General features: G+C 38.2%; 1 protein-coding gene and 1 long non-coding RNA gene across 2 annotated transcripts; both read right to left on the bottom strand.

Annotated features, from left to right (window-relative positions):
• Nucleotides 1–14,246: 14,246 nt before the first annotated feature.
• On the bottom strand, nucleotides 14,247–16,220 carry LOC133716445 (uncharacterized). The gene has a single exon (XM_062143156.1). It carries the CDS (start codon nucleotides 16,218–16,220, stop codon nucleotides 14,247–14,249), a length of 1,974 nt encoding a protein of 657 aa, XP_061999140.1.
• A 2,739-nt stretch (nucleotides 16,221–18,959) lies between these two features.
• On the bottom strand, nucleotides 18,960–21,187 carry LOC133717957 (uncharacterized). Its single transcript, XR_009850044.1, has 3 exons — nucleotides 20,721–21,187; nucleotides 20,162–20,262; nucleotides 18,960–19,190 (listed from the first exon to the last, which is right to left on the bottom strand). It is a non-coding gene; the product is annotated as an uncharacterized LOC133717957 (long non-coding RNA).
• Between the last annotated feature and the right edge of the window lie 372 nt (nucleotides 21,188–21,559).

Genomic DNA, 21,559 nt, shown 5'->3' with positions numbered 1-21,559 from the left:
ATTATGATTAAGCTTTCATAAATATCTATTTCAAAGAGATTTTATGTAACAAAGAAAAATCTAATTGATCGACAATTTAATAATATAGTATATCAAGCATATCTAGATGCCTTGATTAGTTCATTATTAAATTACAGATCACGTTAATTTTTCTTAATCCAAATTGGACAAATCCACGTTTAACTTATGTGATTAATGAATATCATAGTAATGAATCCGAGTACTAATAAAATATAAAGATCAGTGGTAAATTACCGACAACATCAAGCTTGATGCGATTAGCAAATAAGATATAATGAGTGTCAGTGAAAGCCCAGTCATGGATCATCAAGTGATCTGGGATGGTACACTCTTGCTTTGCCACCTCCTTAAAACTTGAGTCAAATTCTGCAACCAAAAGAAAAAACGAATATTATCACTCCTTTCTCTTTTTCATAATTCACTTCATCGGGAAAGCGAGGAAGCAAGTATCTGGGAGAAGTGTCCTTGCTAGGGTTTACTGATAATGCTGTTAATTATCATCGGTGTAGTCCCACAGACTGCAGTCATTGCACCTATATTTGAACATACATACATTTAACCTGATCAATTTGTAGAGCATTATGTAAGCTTTAGATATTCAAAGAGATTTTATGTAACAAAGAAAAATCTAATTGATCGACAATTTAATAATATAGTATATCAAGCATATCTAGATGCCTTGATTAGTTCATTATTAAATTACAGATCACGTTAATTTTTCTTAATCCAAATAGGACAAATCCACGTTTAACTTATGTGATTAATGAATATCATAGTAATGAATCCGAGTACTAATAAAATATAAAGATCAGTGGTAAATTACCGACAACATCAAGCTTGATGCGATTAGCAAATAAGATGAGTCATGGATCATCAAGTGATCTGGGATGGTACACTCTTGCTTTGCCACCTCCTTAAAACTTGAGTCAAATTCTGCAACCAAAAGAAAAAACGAATATTATCACTCCTTTCTCTTTTTCAAAATCAGCAAGTTTAATTAAACTGCAACTCATTCTTATGAAAATACAGAATTTATCCTCTCTTTTTTTTTCTTTATAATGGTGCAGAATTTATCCTATTATGTTCAAACTCCGGAATGTTGAACTAAAAATTGAACCATAAAATTTATTTCAAAACTAGATCGCATAGTTGAAAAATATACAGATCAAAATTCTCTCAAGTATTACCATAAAATGTAAAATGACTGTGTGGCGGAAGCATATCTTCTGCATTGCACGACATCATAAGAAGCTTATTTCTACAAGTGTCACAATAGTCGCTTAGGTGGCATTTTAAATACTCCTGCAAATAACAATTGAATTGAAGTAAATTCAAATTGTACATCTACAAGTAATGTGTGCCCAAATATATTAAGCTAGCTATTATACAACAACCATACAACACACCATATCTGACTTTAGAGCTACCCAAGAAATTCCTAGCACTCCATTTTTCAATATATAACAACAATTTTAGCTAAAACGTGGTTTAATTATCAATTTATAAAATGTTTTCTAATAAGGCCCCCATGTTTTGTACAGCAACAGATTACACAAGATGAGCTCAAACGAACCGACGATGAGTCGAAATCATTGGGATAGAGCCAATTTACAGCCCTATCCCCAATCTTGAAAGTGTAAATTAGAAACTAATAATAGTAATAGGGATATATTTGAATGCTACAAATTCACATGAACTAACATATATAATAAGTTTTCAGATACAAAATGCAGTGCATTGGCTTTCTCTATAGCATTGTAGCTCAAGTTCGGAGGAGTTACAATTTACAAGAGCTGGTTGTTGAGTTGTCTAGCTAGTAAGACGAGGTCCGCATCCAAACTTAAGTAGGATAATTATTAGTTGCTAGTAATCAACATATACTATAGCTTTCCTGTTTATTCAAGAGAAGTTTGTAGGCAAAACCAATTATAATGGATAAAAAGAGACTCGAGAGAAATTTGTATAAGAGGAATCTGGTTATAATCTATTGATATAAGACTTCAGAATTGTTAAACCAATCATCTATAATCTAAAAAAAAAGACTTCAATTATTGGGATCCCTCATACATGCATGACTGCTTTATATACTTGTCATGTAAAATAACTAATTAAAAGAATAAGAACTTGACGTCTCCTAAAACAGCCATAATTGCTTACGTATGTGAAAATGAGTACTACTGGAAATTGGCAAACCATGTGATTCAAAGTGGAAGACTAACGTTTTCATGGGTGAGAGAAAACAATCAAGACCAAATCATGCCAATTTCCTTCTATAGATAATCAAAATTATTATTGGGGCTAATATGCATGAGAGCTACTTTACGCATTGCTGGCAGGTTTTTATCAACATGATTGATTGTTCTTTAATATCGGCAGGACTGTTGGTAAAATTTTCTCAATTTCATATTGGGATCCCCTGATGTCACCAACTCTTCATGTCAAATTGTAACTGTATGAAAGCAATGATACAGCTATTAACTGACAAGGTAGGGTTGGTAAAGAACGTGATTCACAAGTTCTCAATATGATTTCAAAAGTTAAAACATCGCTTTAGCGGTCTAGTCAATGATCAAAATAAATGTATCTATCGGTACTTTAAAAAATGAATATATTAAAAATATCAGAAATATTTAGAAAAATATTTTTTTTAAAAGTCAATTTGTTTGGAATTACATATAAATACATATAAATGTCAACTTCATCTACATAAAAAAGATACATTAAGTGGTTGAAAAGTCGCTCGTTGGTCTACGAACGTACAATAGGACCAAGATATATGACCCATACAGTACGAATTGTAATGATGAACATGATAATTATAGATCTCTTTAGAGCTATCGACTGTTTTCCTAGAGATAATAAAGATGAATCCAACTAGATGACTGATCATGTACTTCTCCATATTGATTATATCCATAAGCACCATAGCCAAATTGATTGTTGCCTTTATAAGATTCATCTGACGTCCCACTGGGCTCTGTACCTAAACTGATATAGTCAAAACATAAGGCAATTGAAGTGTTAATGCTCAAAGTCTGGCGGTAGCCAAACCTTAGTTTAACGCGGGTCCGGCGGGCGGACCGCTACTCTGTATACTTGGTGATTCTTGCCGGCTGCCAAATGAAAGATAGGGCGTCAGAGGGAGACCGCGTTGGGCGGTCTTCACTTCTCCGATGCCTAAGTCAGTTGATATATAGGCAGCACAATAATAAATGAGTAGTTAATGCGTAATTAATGAAGAGAGAAGAGATGACCTTTTATAGGTGAGGAGAGGTCTGATCTTCTCTCTGTTTTCGATGTGGGACTGATATGCTTCAGTTTCCCAGTTCCAGTAGCTTCTGATGCCGTCCTGGCAGAGTGCGTGGCGGCGCGTCAGCGTTGATCCCGGGGAACTCTTGTGCTCAGGCCGTGGCCCGCCTGGCTGCCTATCTGTGGGTTACTCCTTTGACGGTAGTTGGTATCTCTGGCGGTACGATGAGTGTGTCTGATTATAGCTAATTATGCTTTGCAACGTACATGTAGGTACATGAAGAAACATCAGATGAGGTACTTTGATCATTAGTTGCAACGTTAGTCCTCCTCCCATAAATAGTCTTTTCTTGAGCACCATGACCAACTATTCTACCTCCGTAGTATTTTGCTGAAATTGCTTCATCATAAATTCTCCTCGCCCAGATTCGTCCTCAAGGAATTTCTCCTCACCTGGATTACACTCCTCATTCGGATTTCTTTGGAAGGGAATACTCCTCACCCAGATTTCCTTTGAAGAGATTTCTCCTCACCGAAATTCTTCTTGAAGAGATCTCTCCTCATACATATTTGCATTAGAAAATTACTTCTCCTAGAATCATCTTGAGGGGATTTCGCTTCACTTAAATCTGCCTTCAGAGGTTTCACAGTTTCACTTCAAGGTATTGTTCCCAAACAGGTCAATTTGCCTCTTTATTAGACCATATCCTGACTATAAACCGTTGCTAAAATTTTACACATGATATAACGTCCATATTCCATATATTTGTGAATAACTTAGTTTTGTTTTCTATTTTTTATTTTTTTTCCGTAAGATTATACATATATTTCTTAATTTTATCGGGAACATATTTTAAATATCTAATATATCGGGGATATTTGACATTATCAGATAAATTTCACAGAAATAGTGAAAGATAAGATATTTTCCTCTTGTAATATATCGGTCGCTCCAAATATCAATAGCTATATCGAAAATATCGCAGATATTTCAATCCTTAGTCCACGTCTCCGCTCTTCCTAACCTGCGCCAATATGTTATAAATATCCGGTAAAGCTTTCTTTATAGATAGCTCATACGAGAGAAACATTCTGCCAATTAATCCATAGTAACTCTTTGGCATAACTTTAGTGTTATTCACAAGTTGAGTAGTGACTAGTGACTCATACTTTCCTGTATCTTCTTGAAAGTCGTTATTCTGTGATATAAGCCAAATCTCCAGAAAAACAATTCCTTCATGTGCTGAAAGAGCGTAACGCTGATTGTTTTTATTTATCCTACTGGAGCAACATCATCAGTGAATGTAATTCAAAATTCTACTATTCTTACTGGAGCAACAACTTCAGTATATGTATAAGGAACTCTTCTTGAACAGCAAAAGTGCCATCAAATCGATACCAATTCACATAACAACAAAAGAATATTATTTACTCAAGTAATACTGGTAATAACAATTTGAAAAGATTTAACATCTACAACAATCCTAGACTTGCATATGCACAGAGCAAATTCAACTAGTGACAGGACCAAATTAACAGCTATCATGATTCGATCTAATATGCTTCATCAATTGAGCATGGTTCCTTCATCACCAACCAAATAATAGACCATCATTGGCTCCAAGGTCAGCTAGTAGCTGAGACAAAGATGACCACTGGTATACTGTTAAGTACTGATCTTCAAAGTAGAATTCTAAGTTGTTAAACCCATCAGACTGGAAGTAGGCACAATCCATATGAATGACATAATTATCACCTGCAAAGTTAAATTTTTGATCTACATCATCCTGAGAGGGGGAGCTGCTGTTCCATACCAATACAGCCTTGTACCTCACTAATACCATCCCCTTTCAAGTTGATGCAATTCTGATCCAGTGTATATGTATCATATCTCCGGTTGGATTGGGCTGCAGCGCTGGCCATGATGATGATTTCCGTCATGAAAAGACAGAGGCAAGTGTATCCCTCCACTATGTAATAATTAAGAAAAGCAAGCTGCTTAACACCATCAGCAGCTCTATTGACAGCATTAACCATTAATTCTATGCTCCAACACAATCAATATATCAATGATATAGATCTTCTGAAAATTACTAATAAAATAGTAGAGAAGTTTATAGCACCAGCCCCTGATAATCCACGAGAGAATCTTCATTGAAACTAGTTAAAATGGGAAGGGCCACTAAGGTATAAAACCAGCTTAGAGAGAATAGTGTTTCTACCCTTCATTATATCATCACTAGCATAAGCAGCAGCTACACTGGCTTCATCATTAGGAACAAATGGACTCAGAATCACAAGAAATTACGTTAACAGGATCTGCATTCTCCATTAGACCATTAGCATCACTGGAGGACTGGATATTGGGAGAGCAGTGGCCACTATTAAGGCGATCAGTAGTAATAGAAAAAGTAGAAATATAAATCACTACAGTGCTCAAAGTATTTCAAGTAGCTAAACTACCTATGGCAGCTCTAGGATGATTATTAGAACCAGCATCAATAGCAGGGAGAGAAGTGAAATCAACAGTGATTTCAGAGGTTGCAATAGTTTTCTTTTGAGCCCATACCAAATTTTTCTTAGTGGGAGTTTTTTTAGCATCAATAGAAACAGGCATAGGGGCCACAATAGCTGAAGCAACAGATTTTCCTTTAGACTCAACAGGATCAAGTTGAAAACACTTATGTTTCCTTGCACCACTAGAAGTAATTCTGTCAACGTCAGTGCTTATATTCCCCTTGTTTTGAACAGACCTCCAAATTTGGACTATCTCAGGTTGAGTACACATGCCCGCATTAGAGTGTTCATGACTACCTCAGAATCCTTACAAGATTGAAGCACATGAAATCTGGATCCAATAGCAATATTCGCTGCAGATGAAAGAGGCCTTTTTTTTTTCGCATAAAGGAGATAGTAGGTTTAATAGAAGTAGGATGAACTCTGTAGCTTCCCAGGCAGGGGAACAGTAGAAGCAAAATTCTTCTTAATGCCTTTCCTTTTACTCAGAACATTCCATGATCGCAAAGCCCCAAACCAACCATATTAGCATCCTTCAGAATCTTCCCAACAGTAGTATAAGGTAAAGAGCTAGAGCTAGTAGGCGTAGGAACATCAACAACATTATGATAGCTAAATTAAAAGCTATTGATTTTCCTTATTCTCCTGCAAATATGTCAATCGTAGTATAGAGAAATAAGGGTCTCCCGCAGAGGATTAAGTTAAACTAAGTGCTTCAACAAAAGTCAAAAACGTGACTGCAGTTCCTACTGAACAGCAGTCAAAAGACAAACTACGAATCTAACCAAAACAACCCAGAAAAATATGAAAATTTACAGAGACGTACTAGACACACAAGGCGTCCAGCACACAAAATTTGGTGAATTTCAGAGTTGATTTGCTATGGAAATAAAATACAGAAAAACAGATAACAGAAAGAAAGACGAAATTGAAGCAGATTTGAAGTTGGTTGATATCAAGATAATGAAACTAGCTAGGAAGGAAGTATCCACCTCCAACAATCACACACAACACACTTTGTCCAATTTACTTCCAATTAACTTAGTTGAAGACGCTCAGATTGACTCGGTACGCTTGAACACAACCTATTACCCTTTCTTACTTTGTACGCTAGGCAGGAAGTGCTCTACACCTAGACTATTCCCAAGCAATGCAACCTAAAGGTACGTTTATTAGATTAAACATGCAGAGATCGTTAAGTTTGAAAAAAGTTTTAGCAATCACTAGGCATCGCAAATAACTTAGAGCCTTGCTAAACCTAGGGTTTTGTTTACTTGCTAGTGAAAACTACCAATTACTTCTCTAGACAATTTGAGGAATCCAACTATTGATCCAGGCATCAAACAATCAAAGTATTAGAACCCTAGCATGCATACTAAGTAGGCCTCCAAAGCATACAAACATAGAATTCATCAATGAGAAATTGGTAAACAAAACCTCAACTTTATTAATTGGAAAACAAATTGAAAGTCAAAGCATGTTGTGGATCATGTCTAGGGGCTTCCACTGCCCCCTAACTACTGGAAATTTAGTTACACATAATTGGAATCAAAAACACAAAGGAGTTCATGGAGAAAGAAGACAACAAAAATCAGAAAATTGGAAAATATGGATCAGCGATCGATCTCGGGAATTCCAACGATCGATCGTTTCTGGTGTGATTTTGCAGTCTTGCTTCTTCTTGACATCCTTCTATCCAATAGGAGCAGCCAAGAGAATTAATTGCTGAATATCTTTTCCTTCATATTGCCTTAAGCTTCCTTGATTCATCAAGAGTCCACAATTCTCCATCAATTGCACATATCTCCTTCCTTTTGCTCTTATTTCTTTCCTTACTTCGGAAAACCTAATAAACATAAAAACAACTAAATTAACCAGAAAATAAGATAAACTAACAAAGTAAATATGGGAATTAACAACATTATTATCGCATAATTATGCTCCTATCAAATACCCCCACACTTAGGCTTTGCTAGTCCCTAGCAAACAAAGAACTAACTAGAACAAAAGACATGGACCTAATGTCTTCCAAACATCTCAGAGAACTTATAATGCCCACAAGTATGGTCAACAAGATTCAAGCAATCATATGTCAGAATTCACAACCTCACTTAAAAGTAATTTATTTTGATAACCATAGTGCTAAAGTTATAATACAAGGACAATCAAACTAATGCAACAATGGAGAACCAACTTATTCATGTGTCAAACAAGCGTCAACTCAATTTCTCACAAAGATGCTCTCAATTTCTTTTCACTCATGATTTTCTGACTTGATGTATAAGCATATATTTCACTCAAGTTATATGTGAGAGGAATGATGTAATAAGACAAACAAATAACTCACATATGATAACAAGAAAGAAAGGCTTTTTCTGAATTTTTTTTTACATATGATCCCATGATTGGAATGCCAAAACTCGGACGAAAGGCCAGTGACACCATATGCTCACCCCTCCACACAAGTCTCCACAAATCGAATGCACAACTTCAAAGATCAACAAGGTCTTTATTTAGGGTTGTAATGGGGCCAAGGGTTAAGGTTAGAAGAAAGAAAGGATAGGAAATTCAAAGATCCTAAAGAACCTAGTGGAGCACTAGAAGAACATAAGAGATAAAAGAATCTTGAAACTCTTCAAGGTAATCAATCTTCGAACATGAAGCAAATAATTTTTTTTCCAAGGCCAGATGTCATCTTTTTGGGCCTTTGCTTCATTATAACCTCAACAGCTACAACATGAATGTATCAAATTCAAGGAAGTATTTTGCTTTTCGATTCTTTTGATTTTTCTTTTCAAGCATTCTTTCTCTTTCTTTTTCTTTTTTGGCTATCACATATTTTTTTCTCTGTTTTTCTTTTTCAACAGCCATAAACACACTCTTTTTTTTTTTTTTTTCTTCCTTGGATCGATGTACAATGAACTCCCCCACACTTGCTTACAAAAGTACCTTGAACATACATATATCTCTATAAATATTTGCTCCACTAATTCCTTAGAATAGGGTAAGGATAAATCTATACTAAGCTTAGGGTTAAGGAATTTGTGGGTGATGAACAAAAAGGCTTAATGTAGGCTCAAGGGGGTTAACTAGGGGATTGCACATCTTGTGTGCATAAAAGGGACACAGGTTAATTTGGCTATGATGGTAATCCTAGTGCCTTTATCCCTTCCCATCCATCATGCAATTCAACCACACGCTTCAAGAGGCTTTGGGGCAAGTTCTAGCATTTGTCCTTGTAAAATATGCAAGTCGAATCCAAGTCTCAACCAAGATGAATAAGAGATGAGATCATTCAAAATCCTCGTCAAGAAAATAAGATGATTCTATACTAAGCACTCAGAAAAGAAATAGCACATATACAGGCTCAAAAGCTCACAAGGGTTTAAATCAAGTTTAACCTGTCATAGCATGCATCCATCAATTCTCAAGTGTTACATTAATCCAACCATCAATGTATATAAATCAAGCACAATAATCATCAAAATCTATTAACAATTATTTGAAATCAAGAATCTAACACATGCTTGCAATCCTTTTGTGACCAAAATATAAATCCGAAAGTTCATGCTCATCATAGAGTTGGAAGACTCCTAAGACTCATTGAAAAATAAAACCAAAAACTAGACTCTTTTTTTTTTTTTTTCTTTTTGACGTTTTATAGTTTTTTTTTTTTTTTTTTTTTTTTTACAAAGAATGACTCAAAAACAAATTGACAAATTTGTGTTTCCCTCCCCCACACTTAAATTAGACATTGTCCTCAATGTATGGCAATATAACGCACAAAGCACAAGGAAAGCATAGAGAAAGAAAATACAGAAGATGGCAAGTGAAAATATAAGAAAGGTTATAGAAAAGCTCCCCCTTGTAGACCTCCCACTGCTCACGACCTGTGGAGAAGACCGAAATTAGACACCATCTTCAAGGCACAAGGCCTGGACTTCCAAAATGTAAGCTCCGTGCTATATGGACTCCAAAATGTCGCAATTTTGTGTCATGAGGCCAACTTCCAGCCCTTATAACTTCTGCAGGGATAGCTGGATGGATGAGCTGCTACTGGGAGCTGAAAATTGGTGTTACAAGCTGTCCGTGCATATGTGGCACGTCTCCTAACTCCAAATACATTGAAAATGGCAGCCCTGCAAAGTTAGAAGAAAAACAGAATTTTGCACAGAAAAGCTGAGAAAAGGACCTTTACCCATGCCAACCTCAATTCTGAAGGGTTACGATGCTCCAATGGAGATGATGCTCTAGATCACTTTTGAAGCAGACATCTCAAGCTTTAAGTGCATATAAGGTTTGTCCTCATTGGACCCCCGGAAGTATTCCCTGCGTTGCCTTTTATATGACCCAACTGCGCAGGTTCCTGCTCTGCTGGTCTGACCTTTCGGTACTCAAAGTAGAACTGGGAACGCATCAGAATTCCGAATCCAGTTCTGTAAAAACATACAAAAACTAGACTCATATATGTTTCTATGAATATATGGTACGTCTCCTGGTTCTTTCTGAGCTAAAAACTGAAGCCATCCAAAGTTGACTGACTGCACAGCCGGCACTCTGTTTTCGAGCAGGCAAGTGTAACTTCCTAGCCTTTCTTAATGGGTACACCTACACACTCACAAAACACATTAAAACGAACTAACAAGAATAAAATTAAAAAAAAATAAAAATAAAAAGTTTAGGTTGCCTCCCAACGAGCGCTTGTTTTAACGTCTTTTCAGCCTGACGTGTACCAAGAAATTTACTCATGGGAAGGGGGTTCATGGAGGGGTACATCCTCCACTTCTTGCTCCACAAAGGACTCATAGTAAAGTTTGAGTCGATGCCCATTGACCTTGAATTTCATGCCGGTCTTTTCACTTTGAAGTTCCACTGCACCATGATGAAACACATTAGTAACAACGAATGGACCAATCCAACGTGAACGAAGCTTACCAGGAAATAATTTAAGGCGGGAATGGAAAAGAAGAACTTTTTGTCCAATAACAAAAGTCTTCCTCATTATCATCTTGTCATGAAATGCCTTAGTCTTCTCCTTGTATATCTTAGCACTCTCATAAGCTTCATTGCGAATTTCCTCAAGCTCATTCAATTGAAGTTTTCTATGCAAGCCCGCAACATCCAAGTCCATGTTAAATTTCTTTACCGCCCACCATGCTCGATGTTCCAACTCCACGGGTAAGTGGCATGGCTTGCCATAAACAATTCGGAAGGGTGACATGCCAATGGGAGTTTTGAAGGCAGTCCTATAAGCCCATAGAGCATCATCCAATCTCAAGCTCCAATCCTTCCTATTTGGCGCCACGGTCTTCTCCATGATTTGCTTGATCTCATGGTTGGACACTTCTGCTTGCCCGCTTGTTTGAGGATGATATGGTGTAGACACTTTGTGAGTAATATTATACTTTCGAAGAAGAGCTTCAAAGGTCCTATTGCAAAAATGTGATCCTCCATCACTGATTATGGTTCTTGGAGTCCCAAATCTAGAAAAGATGTTAGCTTTAAGGAAATCTGAAACCACTTTAGCATCGTTAGTCCGGGTGGCTTTTGCCTCCACCCATTTAGACACATAATCAACTGCAAGTAAAATGTAAAGAAAGCCATATGAAGAAGGGAATGGACCCATGAAATCAATGCCCCAAATATCGAATATTTCAACACTTATGATTGGAGTTTGAGGCATTTGATCCCTTGGACCCAAGTTACCTGTACGTTGGCACCTATCGCATGTCTTGCAAAAGAGATAAGAATCCTTGAATAATGTAGGCCAATAGAATCCACATTCAAGGACCTTCAAGGCAGTCCTTTTCGCTCCAAAGTGTCCTCCACAAGCATAAGTATGGCAAAAGGTTAGTATAGAATGAAATTCAGATTCATGGACACACCTTCTTACCAATTGATCTGCACAAAACTTCCATAAGTATGGCTCATCCCAAACGTATTGTCTTGCGGTTTTGATAAACTTATCCTTTTGAACTCGAGTGAAATTATCCGAAATTAGCTTGGTGGCCTTATAATTGACGATGTCCGCGAACCATGGCTCAAGAGAAGAAGAAGAAAATGTCGGTTGCCCAGCGAGATCGATCGTTTGGACGGTGAGATCGATCGTTTTTCCTTCTGATCCCAATTCTTGTACTTCAAACAATTGCTCGTCTGGGAAGGTTTCCTTCAATGGTAGCACATCTTCTTCCTCCTTTGAACTATGCACAAGCCTACTCAAATGATCAGCTACCACATTCTCACATCCTTTCTTGTCCTTGATTTCCAAATCGAATTCTTGAAGGAGGAGAATCCATCTAGTTAACCGAGGCTTTGCTTCCTTCTTTGTAAGTAGGTACCTAAGGGCTGCATGATCAGAGAAAACAATAACTTTAGTACCCAAAAGATATGAACGAAACTTTTCCAAAGCAAAAACAACGGCCAATAATTCTTTTTCTGTGGTGGAGTAATTGAGTTGGGCATCGTTGAGCGTCCTTGACGCATAGTAAATAACATGAGGAATCTTTTCAACTCTTTGGCCCAAAACAGCTCCGACTGCATAATCAGATGCATCACACATGAGCTCAAAGGGAAGACTCCAATCCGGTGGCATGATAACAGGGGCCTCAGTCAACATCTTCTTTAGCTTTTCAAACGCCTCCATGCACTCCTTGTCGAAGACAAAAGGTACATCTTTTTGAAGTAGTCAACATAATGGTCTTGTGATCTTCAAGTGATCCTTGATGAAGCGTCGATAGAAACCTGCATGACCAAGAAAAGAGCGCACCTCCTTCACGGATGTGGGAGGTGGTAAAGAGCGTACAAGATCTATCTTTGCTTTGTCTACTTCTATCCCTTTAGTAGATATAATATGACCCAAAACTATACCTTGTTGCACCATAAAATGACACTTTTCCCAGTTTAAAACAAGGTTAGTTTCTTGACATCTCTTAAGAACTAAAGATAGATTAAATAGACAAGAATCAAAAGAGTCACCGTAGAGAGAAAAGTCGTCCATGAAGACTTCGATGATCTTTTCAACCCTATCAGAAAATATGCTCATCATGCACCTTTGGAATGTCGCAGGGGCGTTGCATAGGCCAAAAGGCATCCTCCGGTAAGCGAATGTCCCAAAAGGACATGTGAAAGTTGTCTTTTCTTGGTCCTCCGGATGAATAGCAATTTGATTGTAACCGGAGTATCCGTCCAAGAAACAATAATATGCATGACCTGCAAGTCTTTCCAACATTTGATCAATAAAAGGCAAAGGAAAATGGTCCTTACGTGTAGTAGTGTTGAGTTTGCGGTAGTCAATGCAAACCCTCCAACCGGTTTGAACTCGGGTAGGAACCAATTCATTGTCTTCATTCTTCACAACTGTGATGCCAGAACGCTTAGGTACAACTTGGACCGGACTCACCCATTCGCTATCAGAGATGGGATAAATGATGCCCACATCAAGGAGTTTGAGAACCTCTTTCTTTACTACCTCCATCATAGGCGGGTTGAGACGTCTTTGAGCCTCTCTTGATGGTTTAGTGCCCTCTTCTATAAGAATCCGATGCATGCACATGGAAGGGCTTATTCCCTTGATGTCCGCTATGCTCCATGCAATTGCTGACTTGTGTTCCCTTAGAACTCTCACCAACTTCTCTTCCTCAATCATAGAAAGATTGGCTGCAATGATGACGGGCAATGTCTCATTCTCTCCCAAAAATGCATACTTCAAGTGTTCGGGCAATGGTTTGAGTTCTAATTTGGGTGCCTGAACAACAGAAGGGACAAGTTTTGTATTAGTTAGTGGAAGAGGAATGAATTTAGAACTAAACTTAGCTGGGATATACGGTGGAGCATCAAGGGCAGCAGCTATTTCAAGCAATTCCTCATCAAAAACCATAGAAGAAGAAGCAGCAACTTTTATGGCAGACGACAAACGATCGATCGCTGCTGGGAGCTTAAACCAAGTTCCAATGTTTTCTTGAGCGGGTCTTCCCCCACACTCGCATCAAAGGTGTCCTGCACTAAAAATTCAAGAGCATCAATAGAAAAACAGGAATGAATGTCACTAGGGTACCTCATTGCTTCAAAAATATTGAAGCTTATAACATCTCCATCAAATTCCATGGTCAAGGTTCCTTCAAAGACATCTATCTTTGTGCGAGCGGTTCTCAAGAATGGACGACCAAGAATGAGTGGTAAGTCATATGGCACAGGCTCGGGTTCCATGTCAAGCACAAAGAAATTCGCGGGAAATATCAAGTGATTAACTTGCACGAGCGCATCTTCCACAAGTCCCTTAGGAAGAGCTATTGAGCGATCCGCTAATTGGATAGTTACCGGTGTTGGTTTGAGCTCACCTAGATTCAAAGACTCATAGACAGAGAAAGGCATTAGATTAATTGAAGCACTCAAGTCTAATAAAGCCTTACCAAACCTTTTATCCCCAATGGTGCAAGGGATTGTGAACCTTCCAGGATCCTTCAATATTTTGGAGGTAACTTTCTCAAAAGTACAGCGGACACTTCTTCACTTAAAGCAACAGTTTCCTTCTCCTTGTACTTCCGTTTGTTAGAGCACAACTCCTTAAGAAATTTAGCATATCGCGGTATTTGCTTTATAGCATCCAAGAGAGGTATGTTAACTTGGACTTTACGGAAAGTTTCCAAGACATCCTTCTCTTCTTGATCTTTCTTAGAGCTCATGAACCTGCGAGGAAAAGGAATACATGAAGTAACCAACTTAGGAGGAGTAGGATCTTTTACCTTTGGAGGGGAAAAAACATGAACATTCTGATCAGCCCCCGTGAGATCGATCGTTTTTTCACCAGCGATGATTTTCTTTTCCTCCTTTGTATTTCTTTGCTCCTCCTTCTCTTCTTGATCTTTCTTGGATGTTCTTTGGTGCCCAGAGACTTCTTCCAATTGTCTACCACTCCTTAAAGTGATTGAATTGAGCTCAGCCATGCTCCCATCCTTAGGATTTTGAATGGTTGTGCTAGGGAGGGTGCCAGGAGGTCTAGTTTGCATCACCGTTGCAAGTTGCCCAACTTGCCTTTCCAAGTTCTTAATAGCTTGTCCATGTTGCTGAGCTAAGGCATCTTGCTTTTGAAACTGAATCTCAGTCCTTTGGATGAAAGCTGCGGTGTCCTTTTGGAAAGATGCGGTGTTCAGAGTCATCTCCTTCACTAGTTCTTCCAAGGACTTGCTTGAGGATTGTTGAGGAGGAGTTTGTTGATAGACTTGCTGCCTAGCCCCTTGTTGGAATCCAGGTGGTCCATTGTAGACGCCTTGAGTAGGTCGAACCACGTCGTCATTACCGCCCCAACGGAAGTTTGGGTGATCCTTCCATCCCGGATTGTACGTGTTCGAGTAAGGGTCATATTTGGGCCTTTGTTGCCCCATGTAATTCACCTGTTCCTCAGACATAGCAGACATAGGACATCTATCAGTAGTATGATCAGAATAAGAACAAATAGAGCATACCTGAGGTGTTTCCTTAATGCCATTGCCTAAGGCATTCATTAACATGTCAATCTTTCTTTCCACAGCCACCATTTGGTTCCTTGAATCGACTTCATACACTCCTCGTCCTCTTGTACGTTTATCCCTTGTGTAGAATTGTCTATTGTTGTCGGCCAAATCATCAATCAGATTATATGCTTCTTGACCGGTTTTATTCATGAAAGTCCCTCCACACGCAGAATCAACGCTGCCCCTATTAGCTATGTCCAATCCATCATAGAAAAATTGGACAAGGTCATTCAGACTGAAGTTGTGATGGGGACACTTCCTCTGCAACTCCTGAAATTCCTCCCATGTCTCATATAGTGTATCTCCATCCTTTTGAGTGAAGTTTTGAATCTCCCTCCTTAGTCGTTTTGTCAGTTGAGCGGGGAAATATTGTTTCAAAAACTTCTTAACCATTTCATCCCAAGTTGTGATGATACCTGCAGGTAACGAGTACAACCAACGTTTTGCATCATCTTTTAAAGAAAAGGGAAATAGAAGTAACCTGAGTCCTTCTGGTTGGATGTTCTGAATGGTTTGCAGCTTGCAAATATCTAAGAATTCCCTAATGTGAACATTAGGATCCTCAGATGGTGTGCCAGAGTACTTAGGCAACGAGTTAAGGAGCTGCACAGGAATGGAGAAGGCTTGATTGCCCGGTGGTGTGTAAGCTATGCATGAGGGGGATTCCGAAGCTATCGGAACAAAAGCATCCTTCAATGCCATGTCGAGTCTTGGGGGTTCCTCTTCGTCCTGGTGAATTGAATGCGCAGGTGAGTTTGGTGGTGTGTTCTCCTCCTCCTCCCCTTGTGAGGAAGTAGAACCCGCCGTTGTGTCGTGAATTGGCAAACTAGTTCCCCTCGTTTGCTTCCTATTCGACTTGCAAGTGCCTTCTATCTCTGAATCCAAGGGGGTAAGATTGCCTTGAGCAATTCTACGAGTAAGCATACACCTGAAAACACAAACAAAGAAAAACTAAGTAAGAAACCAAAACAAAAATCAAATTAAACAAACTAGTAGAAGCAATTAGAATAAAAGTAATCCCCGGCGACACGGCGCCAAAAATTGATAGCTAAATTAAAAGCTATTGATTTTCCTTATTCTCCTGCAAATATGTCAATCGTAGTATAGAGAAATAAGGGTCTCCCGCAGAGGATTAAGTTAAACTAAGTGCTTCAACAAAAGTCAAAAACGTGACTGCAGTTCCTACTGAACAGCAGTCAAAAGACAAACTACGAATCTAACCAAAACAACCCAGAAAAATATGAAAATTTACAGAGACGTACTAGACACACAAGGCGTCCAGCACACAAAATTTGGTGAATTTCGGAGTTGATTTGCTATGGAAATAAAATACAGAAAAACAGATAACAGAAAGAAAGACGAAATTGAAGCAGATTTGAAGTTGGTTGATATCAAGATAATGAAACTAGCTAGGAAGGAAGTATCCACCTCCAACAATCACACACAACACACTTTGTCCAATTTACTTCCAATTAACTTAGTTGAAGAGGCTCAGATTGGCTCGGTACGCTTGAACACAACCTATTACCCTTTCTTACTTTGTACGCTAGGCAGGAAGTGCTCTACACCTAGACTATTCCCAAGCAATGCAACCTAAAGGTACGTTTATTAGATGAAACATGCAGAGATCGTTAAGTTTGAAAAGAGTTTGAGCAATCACTAGGCATCGCAAATAACTTAGAGCCTTGCTAAACCTAGGGTTTTGTTTACTTGCTAGTGAAAACTACCAATTACTTCTCTAGACAATTTGAGGAATCCAACTATTGATCCAGGCATCAAACAATCAAAGTATTAGAACCCTAGCATGCATACTAAGTAGCCTCCAAAGCATACAAACATAGAATTCATCAATGAGAAATTGGTAAACAAAACCTCAACTTTATTAATTGGAAAACAAATTGAAAGTCAAAGCATGTTGTGGATCATGTCTAGGGGCTTCCACTGCCCCCTAACTACTGGAAATTTAGTTACACATAATTGGAATAAAAAACACAAAGGAGTTCATGGAGAAAGAAGACAACAAAAATCAGAAAATTGGAAAATATGGATCAGCGATCGATCTCGGGAATTCCAACGATCGATCGTTTCTGGTGTGATTTTGCAGTCTTGCTTCTTCTTGAGCTCTGGTGCGTCTAGGCTTCTTCGTATGTCAGATGATCCGGTTCTTTTTTCGTCCAAGGAGAGATTTTATTCAGTTTGTAACTCTTTCCTTCTTTTCTTTTGGGACTCTAACTCCTTGATTAATGTTCTGATTGATTTAGGATTCATTGACATCCTTCTATCCAATAGGAGCAGCCAAGAGAATTAATTGCTGAATATCTTTTCCTTCATATTGCCTTAAGCTTCCTTGATTCATCAAGAGTCCACAATTCTCCATCAATTGCACATATCTCCTTCCTTTTGCTCTTATTTCTTTCCTTACTTCGGAAAACCTAATAAACATAAAAACAACTAAATTAACCAGAAAATAAGATAAACTAACAAAGTAAATATGGGAATTAACAACATTATTATCGCATAATTATGCTCCTATCACATTATCCATAGGAGTCATAGGCATCTCAGAATCATCATTCTCAACACACCATCTCTAACATGCCCAATTGACCAACATTTATAGCAAACTGGTGGAAGATTCTCATACTCAAGTTGGGTGTAATAATCCTTAACAAAAAATTCAGATTGCAGAGGTAATTTTCAGATCACTTTCAACACAGAAACTTGCATATTTACCTGGAACCTGTGAAGCCATATGACTGTCCAACCTCGCATGTAGGTCAGACTTCAGAGAATGAGCCCCTACGGAGCGTATCCACATTGGCTTTCAATATCTTCACAATACTAAACAAAGATTATCAAAAATAAGTGAAATGACAGCAATCTGTAACTATCAAAAATGGAGAACAACAAAAAAGCAGGAGGACGAATTTCAAATCTACAGCATCACCGGCCATTTCTCACTAATACCATCTCTGAACATGCAAGTGTTCATAATCAACTTGATCAGCTGCAACAGTTAAACAACAAAAGTAATCCAAGAACCTTTAACAAACAATATCCACTGTAAATTTTCCTCATATGTGATTTTGTGAAGATTTTGCATATGTATGTCCATAGGACGTTTCCTTTCTAATTTTCTAAAACCTGTTTGTTTGTAAGGTTGAAATCAGAAGCTAGTGTGATGAAAAAGAGAACAACTAATGATGTAGTAAATACTAATCAGAACATATATCTATTCTTACTCAATCTCTTATGGTTGTCTCAAGAATGTACCCCAGCTTTGAAAACCATGATCTCTTCTTCGCTGGAAGTCTCTGCTGAAAGATAAGAGAGGGTACAGAGCTCGAGAAGGAAAAAAACAAAAAAAAAAAACAAAAAGAGGAAGATTTGTCATCAATTGGGTATAAGAAACCATACATGAATGTTTAATATGGTTTAGACTAAAAGGACCACAAAAACCTAATTCAATCATTGAGTATCTAAAATTAAATTTGACTAAAAATGTAGTTACTAAGAGATTGGTTTGATAGCAAGAAACCCAATGAGAGAATAAAATATATACCTCAGAATGTGCGCACTAACTAACCGCAGTTGTCCTGGCGGCAGTGTCACGCCCCGAATTTTGAATAACACATTCAAAATCCGAAACATGAATTAAACAACTTAAACAAATAAACGTTCTGAATTCTTTTCTCAGAAACAACTCCACCACTTACACAAAATTTCCAAATCGGTAAACTTCGAGTTAATTATTACAATTCCCTCTTACAAAGTAAAATTGTAAAACTCTAAACGAGCATAACGAACCTCACAACATAAAATCAGAGTATCACAAGCAGCTACTCTACACAGCTCGATCACCTTCCTGATTCTCCTGTCCTGTAGGATTACCCGCTACACCGTTTGAATAGTGTACCGGGAATTGCAACAACACAAAACCCGGTAAGCTTTTTGCAAAGCTCGTATGAGTAAACAAGAAAGAACTGTTGATTTATTAAATTACAATTCAAGTAAAATTCAACAGTATTACGTCTGCAAAGAGACATCAAACCACTCATGGAAAACCACAAGGAATACATTTTCACAATCCTCAAATCACAATACACCACACTGGTCCTGCAAACTCCCAACCCACATAACACCACTCTGGTCCATCCCAATAACACGTTAGAGCTCTAACTGCCTCGTTACCTCTGACACCTTGGCCTAGGGTCAAGCAACGGCAAAAATACTTCGGTTAACACTATAACCGTCGCGCTTTGGACATCCCCGTCCTCAGCACCATATACTTCGGTTAATAATAAACTGTCGCGCTTTGGACATCCCCGTCCTCAGCACACAACTTCGGTTAATAATAAACCGTCGCACCTTGGACATCCCCGTCCTCAGCACACAAACACTCCGGTTATCCTTAACCGTCGAACTTCGGACACCTCATCCTCAGAACCTTACATTCTCTAACTCTATACATCCTCCAATGTAAATCATGAATATTAACAAGAACTCATCAATCATGTTCATCACATATAAATATGGTAAGTCACATGTCAATTCATAATAATTTAATCATCCCAATTTCCACACTCTTCAATGTCACACCATTCACATATAATCACGTAAATATATATATACGTAATTATCCGCTCAGGGATAATCACTAATACCAACTATAGTTCACATGCAATAAAACCGAGAAATTCATTTGTATCGTAAAAATCATTTTACTTACCCATGGACCGTAGTTGATCAAGTCCATATGATTTTAAAACAAATATTTATTCCATAAATATTTTCACGCAATTACGACAAAATAAGGTAATTAAATTTATTCGGTTCGTAATATGAACCACGTGAGGTTTACTCACCTCTAATTCCCGCTGCGTCTTCTAAAAGCCAAATATAAATAATACTGGTTGGCGACCACGAAAACGAGTTCCTTCATCTAGCCGTAGCTCGCAACATTGCCCTGTACACAATTATATTTCAGTAAACGGCAATCTGATAAAATAAATACGAACCTAAACGAAACCCGAAAATCCCTATCTCCATTACTTCTCAAATTCCACCCAAATCTTACATCTAATACCAATTCGTTATCTTAAAGGTTCCAAGTCAGAACCAAGAGATATCCGACGATCGGATTCTCGTAAATCGATAATCGAAACCCTAATTCCCAGAAATTCATAATCAATTGAAAACTTCTCCAATTCCAACTAAATTGACATATTCAACCTCTACAAAAATTATAGGATTTAACTAGCTAAAAAAAAAACATAATATAATCACTGCTCATACACCGCACTATTCATGCGACAAACACTGTTCATGTGGCGGCCAACACCTCCTCTGGCCACCAAATTTCATCCACAGCATCATCTCAACATTTCCAATCACTTTCTCAACTGTGACAAAGTCAGAAAATACCTTGAAGTAGCCGAACAATTAAGCACTCCGATGTACAGTGAAATTTTCCAATTATGCTTTCTTCCTCCATGCTTCGATCTGGGTTATGAGACTTGGCGAGCATGAAGAGCGGCTTAAGGCGCTTCTAATGGACCTGGGTTTATGACTGGAGGTGGCCGGAAATCGGCGTTGACTAATTTGCTACAGTAAAAATGTTGGCTTCGATCTCCACATTTCCGGCCAAATCGTCGTAAACAACTCCCACATGCGTGATAAGGAGGAAGAGACGAGTCTATCGATGCTCGCAGCTCGCCATTTGGTGGTCTAGAGGTGGTGAAAGAGGAGGTTGCAGAAGAGAGAAAGAGAGAGTTGCAGAAGAGAGAAACTGAGAGAGCACGGGGGAAGGAGAGAGAAAAGAAAGAAAAGTTACCTGGCTACAGTAACATTTCAAATTTATACCAATCTACCAAAAACAGTAACTTTCATATTTCGCTTATAACTTTCGCATACGAACTCCGATTTTTACGTACCACATATGCACGCACTCGGTTTAATGTCCTCTACAACTTTCATGAAGGAAGTTTTCCCAAATTCCCAATGTATAAAAAGTCACTTTTTGAGACCCCCTAAATAACGTTCGTTTTTCGAAAATTAATCGTTCGAACTAATTCCACAATTCCTCCGAGCCTTATACTCGCTCCCACTATCGTGAAATCATTTCTAAAAATCCACAGAATTTAATTTGGATTTTTCGGGGTATTACAGGCAGATAGATGAAGCTTGACGGGAGAAAATTGAAGCTGGGATTTCCTTTGGAATGACCAGAGTGGGACGTGGCTGCTAATCTTGTTCTTCATTTC

Source organism: Rosa rugosa, chromosome 6 (genome assembly GCF_958449725.1).
Source record: "Rosa rugosa chromosome 6, drRosRugo1.1, whole genome shotgun sequence".
Classification (NCBI taxonomy): Eukaryota; Viridiplantae; Streptophyta; class Magnoliopsida; order Rosales; family Rosaceae; genus Rosa; species Rosa rugosa.
This window is presented reverse-complemented; position numbering and strand designations above follow the sequence as displayed.

Bases quoted from the DNA above. Each gene is read 5' to 3' on its own strand.
- LOC133716445 (XM_062143156.1), bottom strand. From the start codon at position 16,220: ATGCTTACTCGTAGAATTGCTCAAGGCAATCTTACCCCCTTGGATTCA.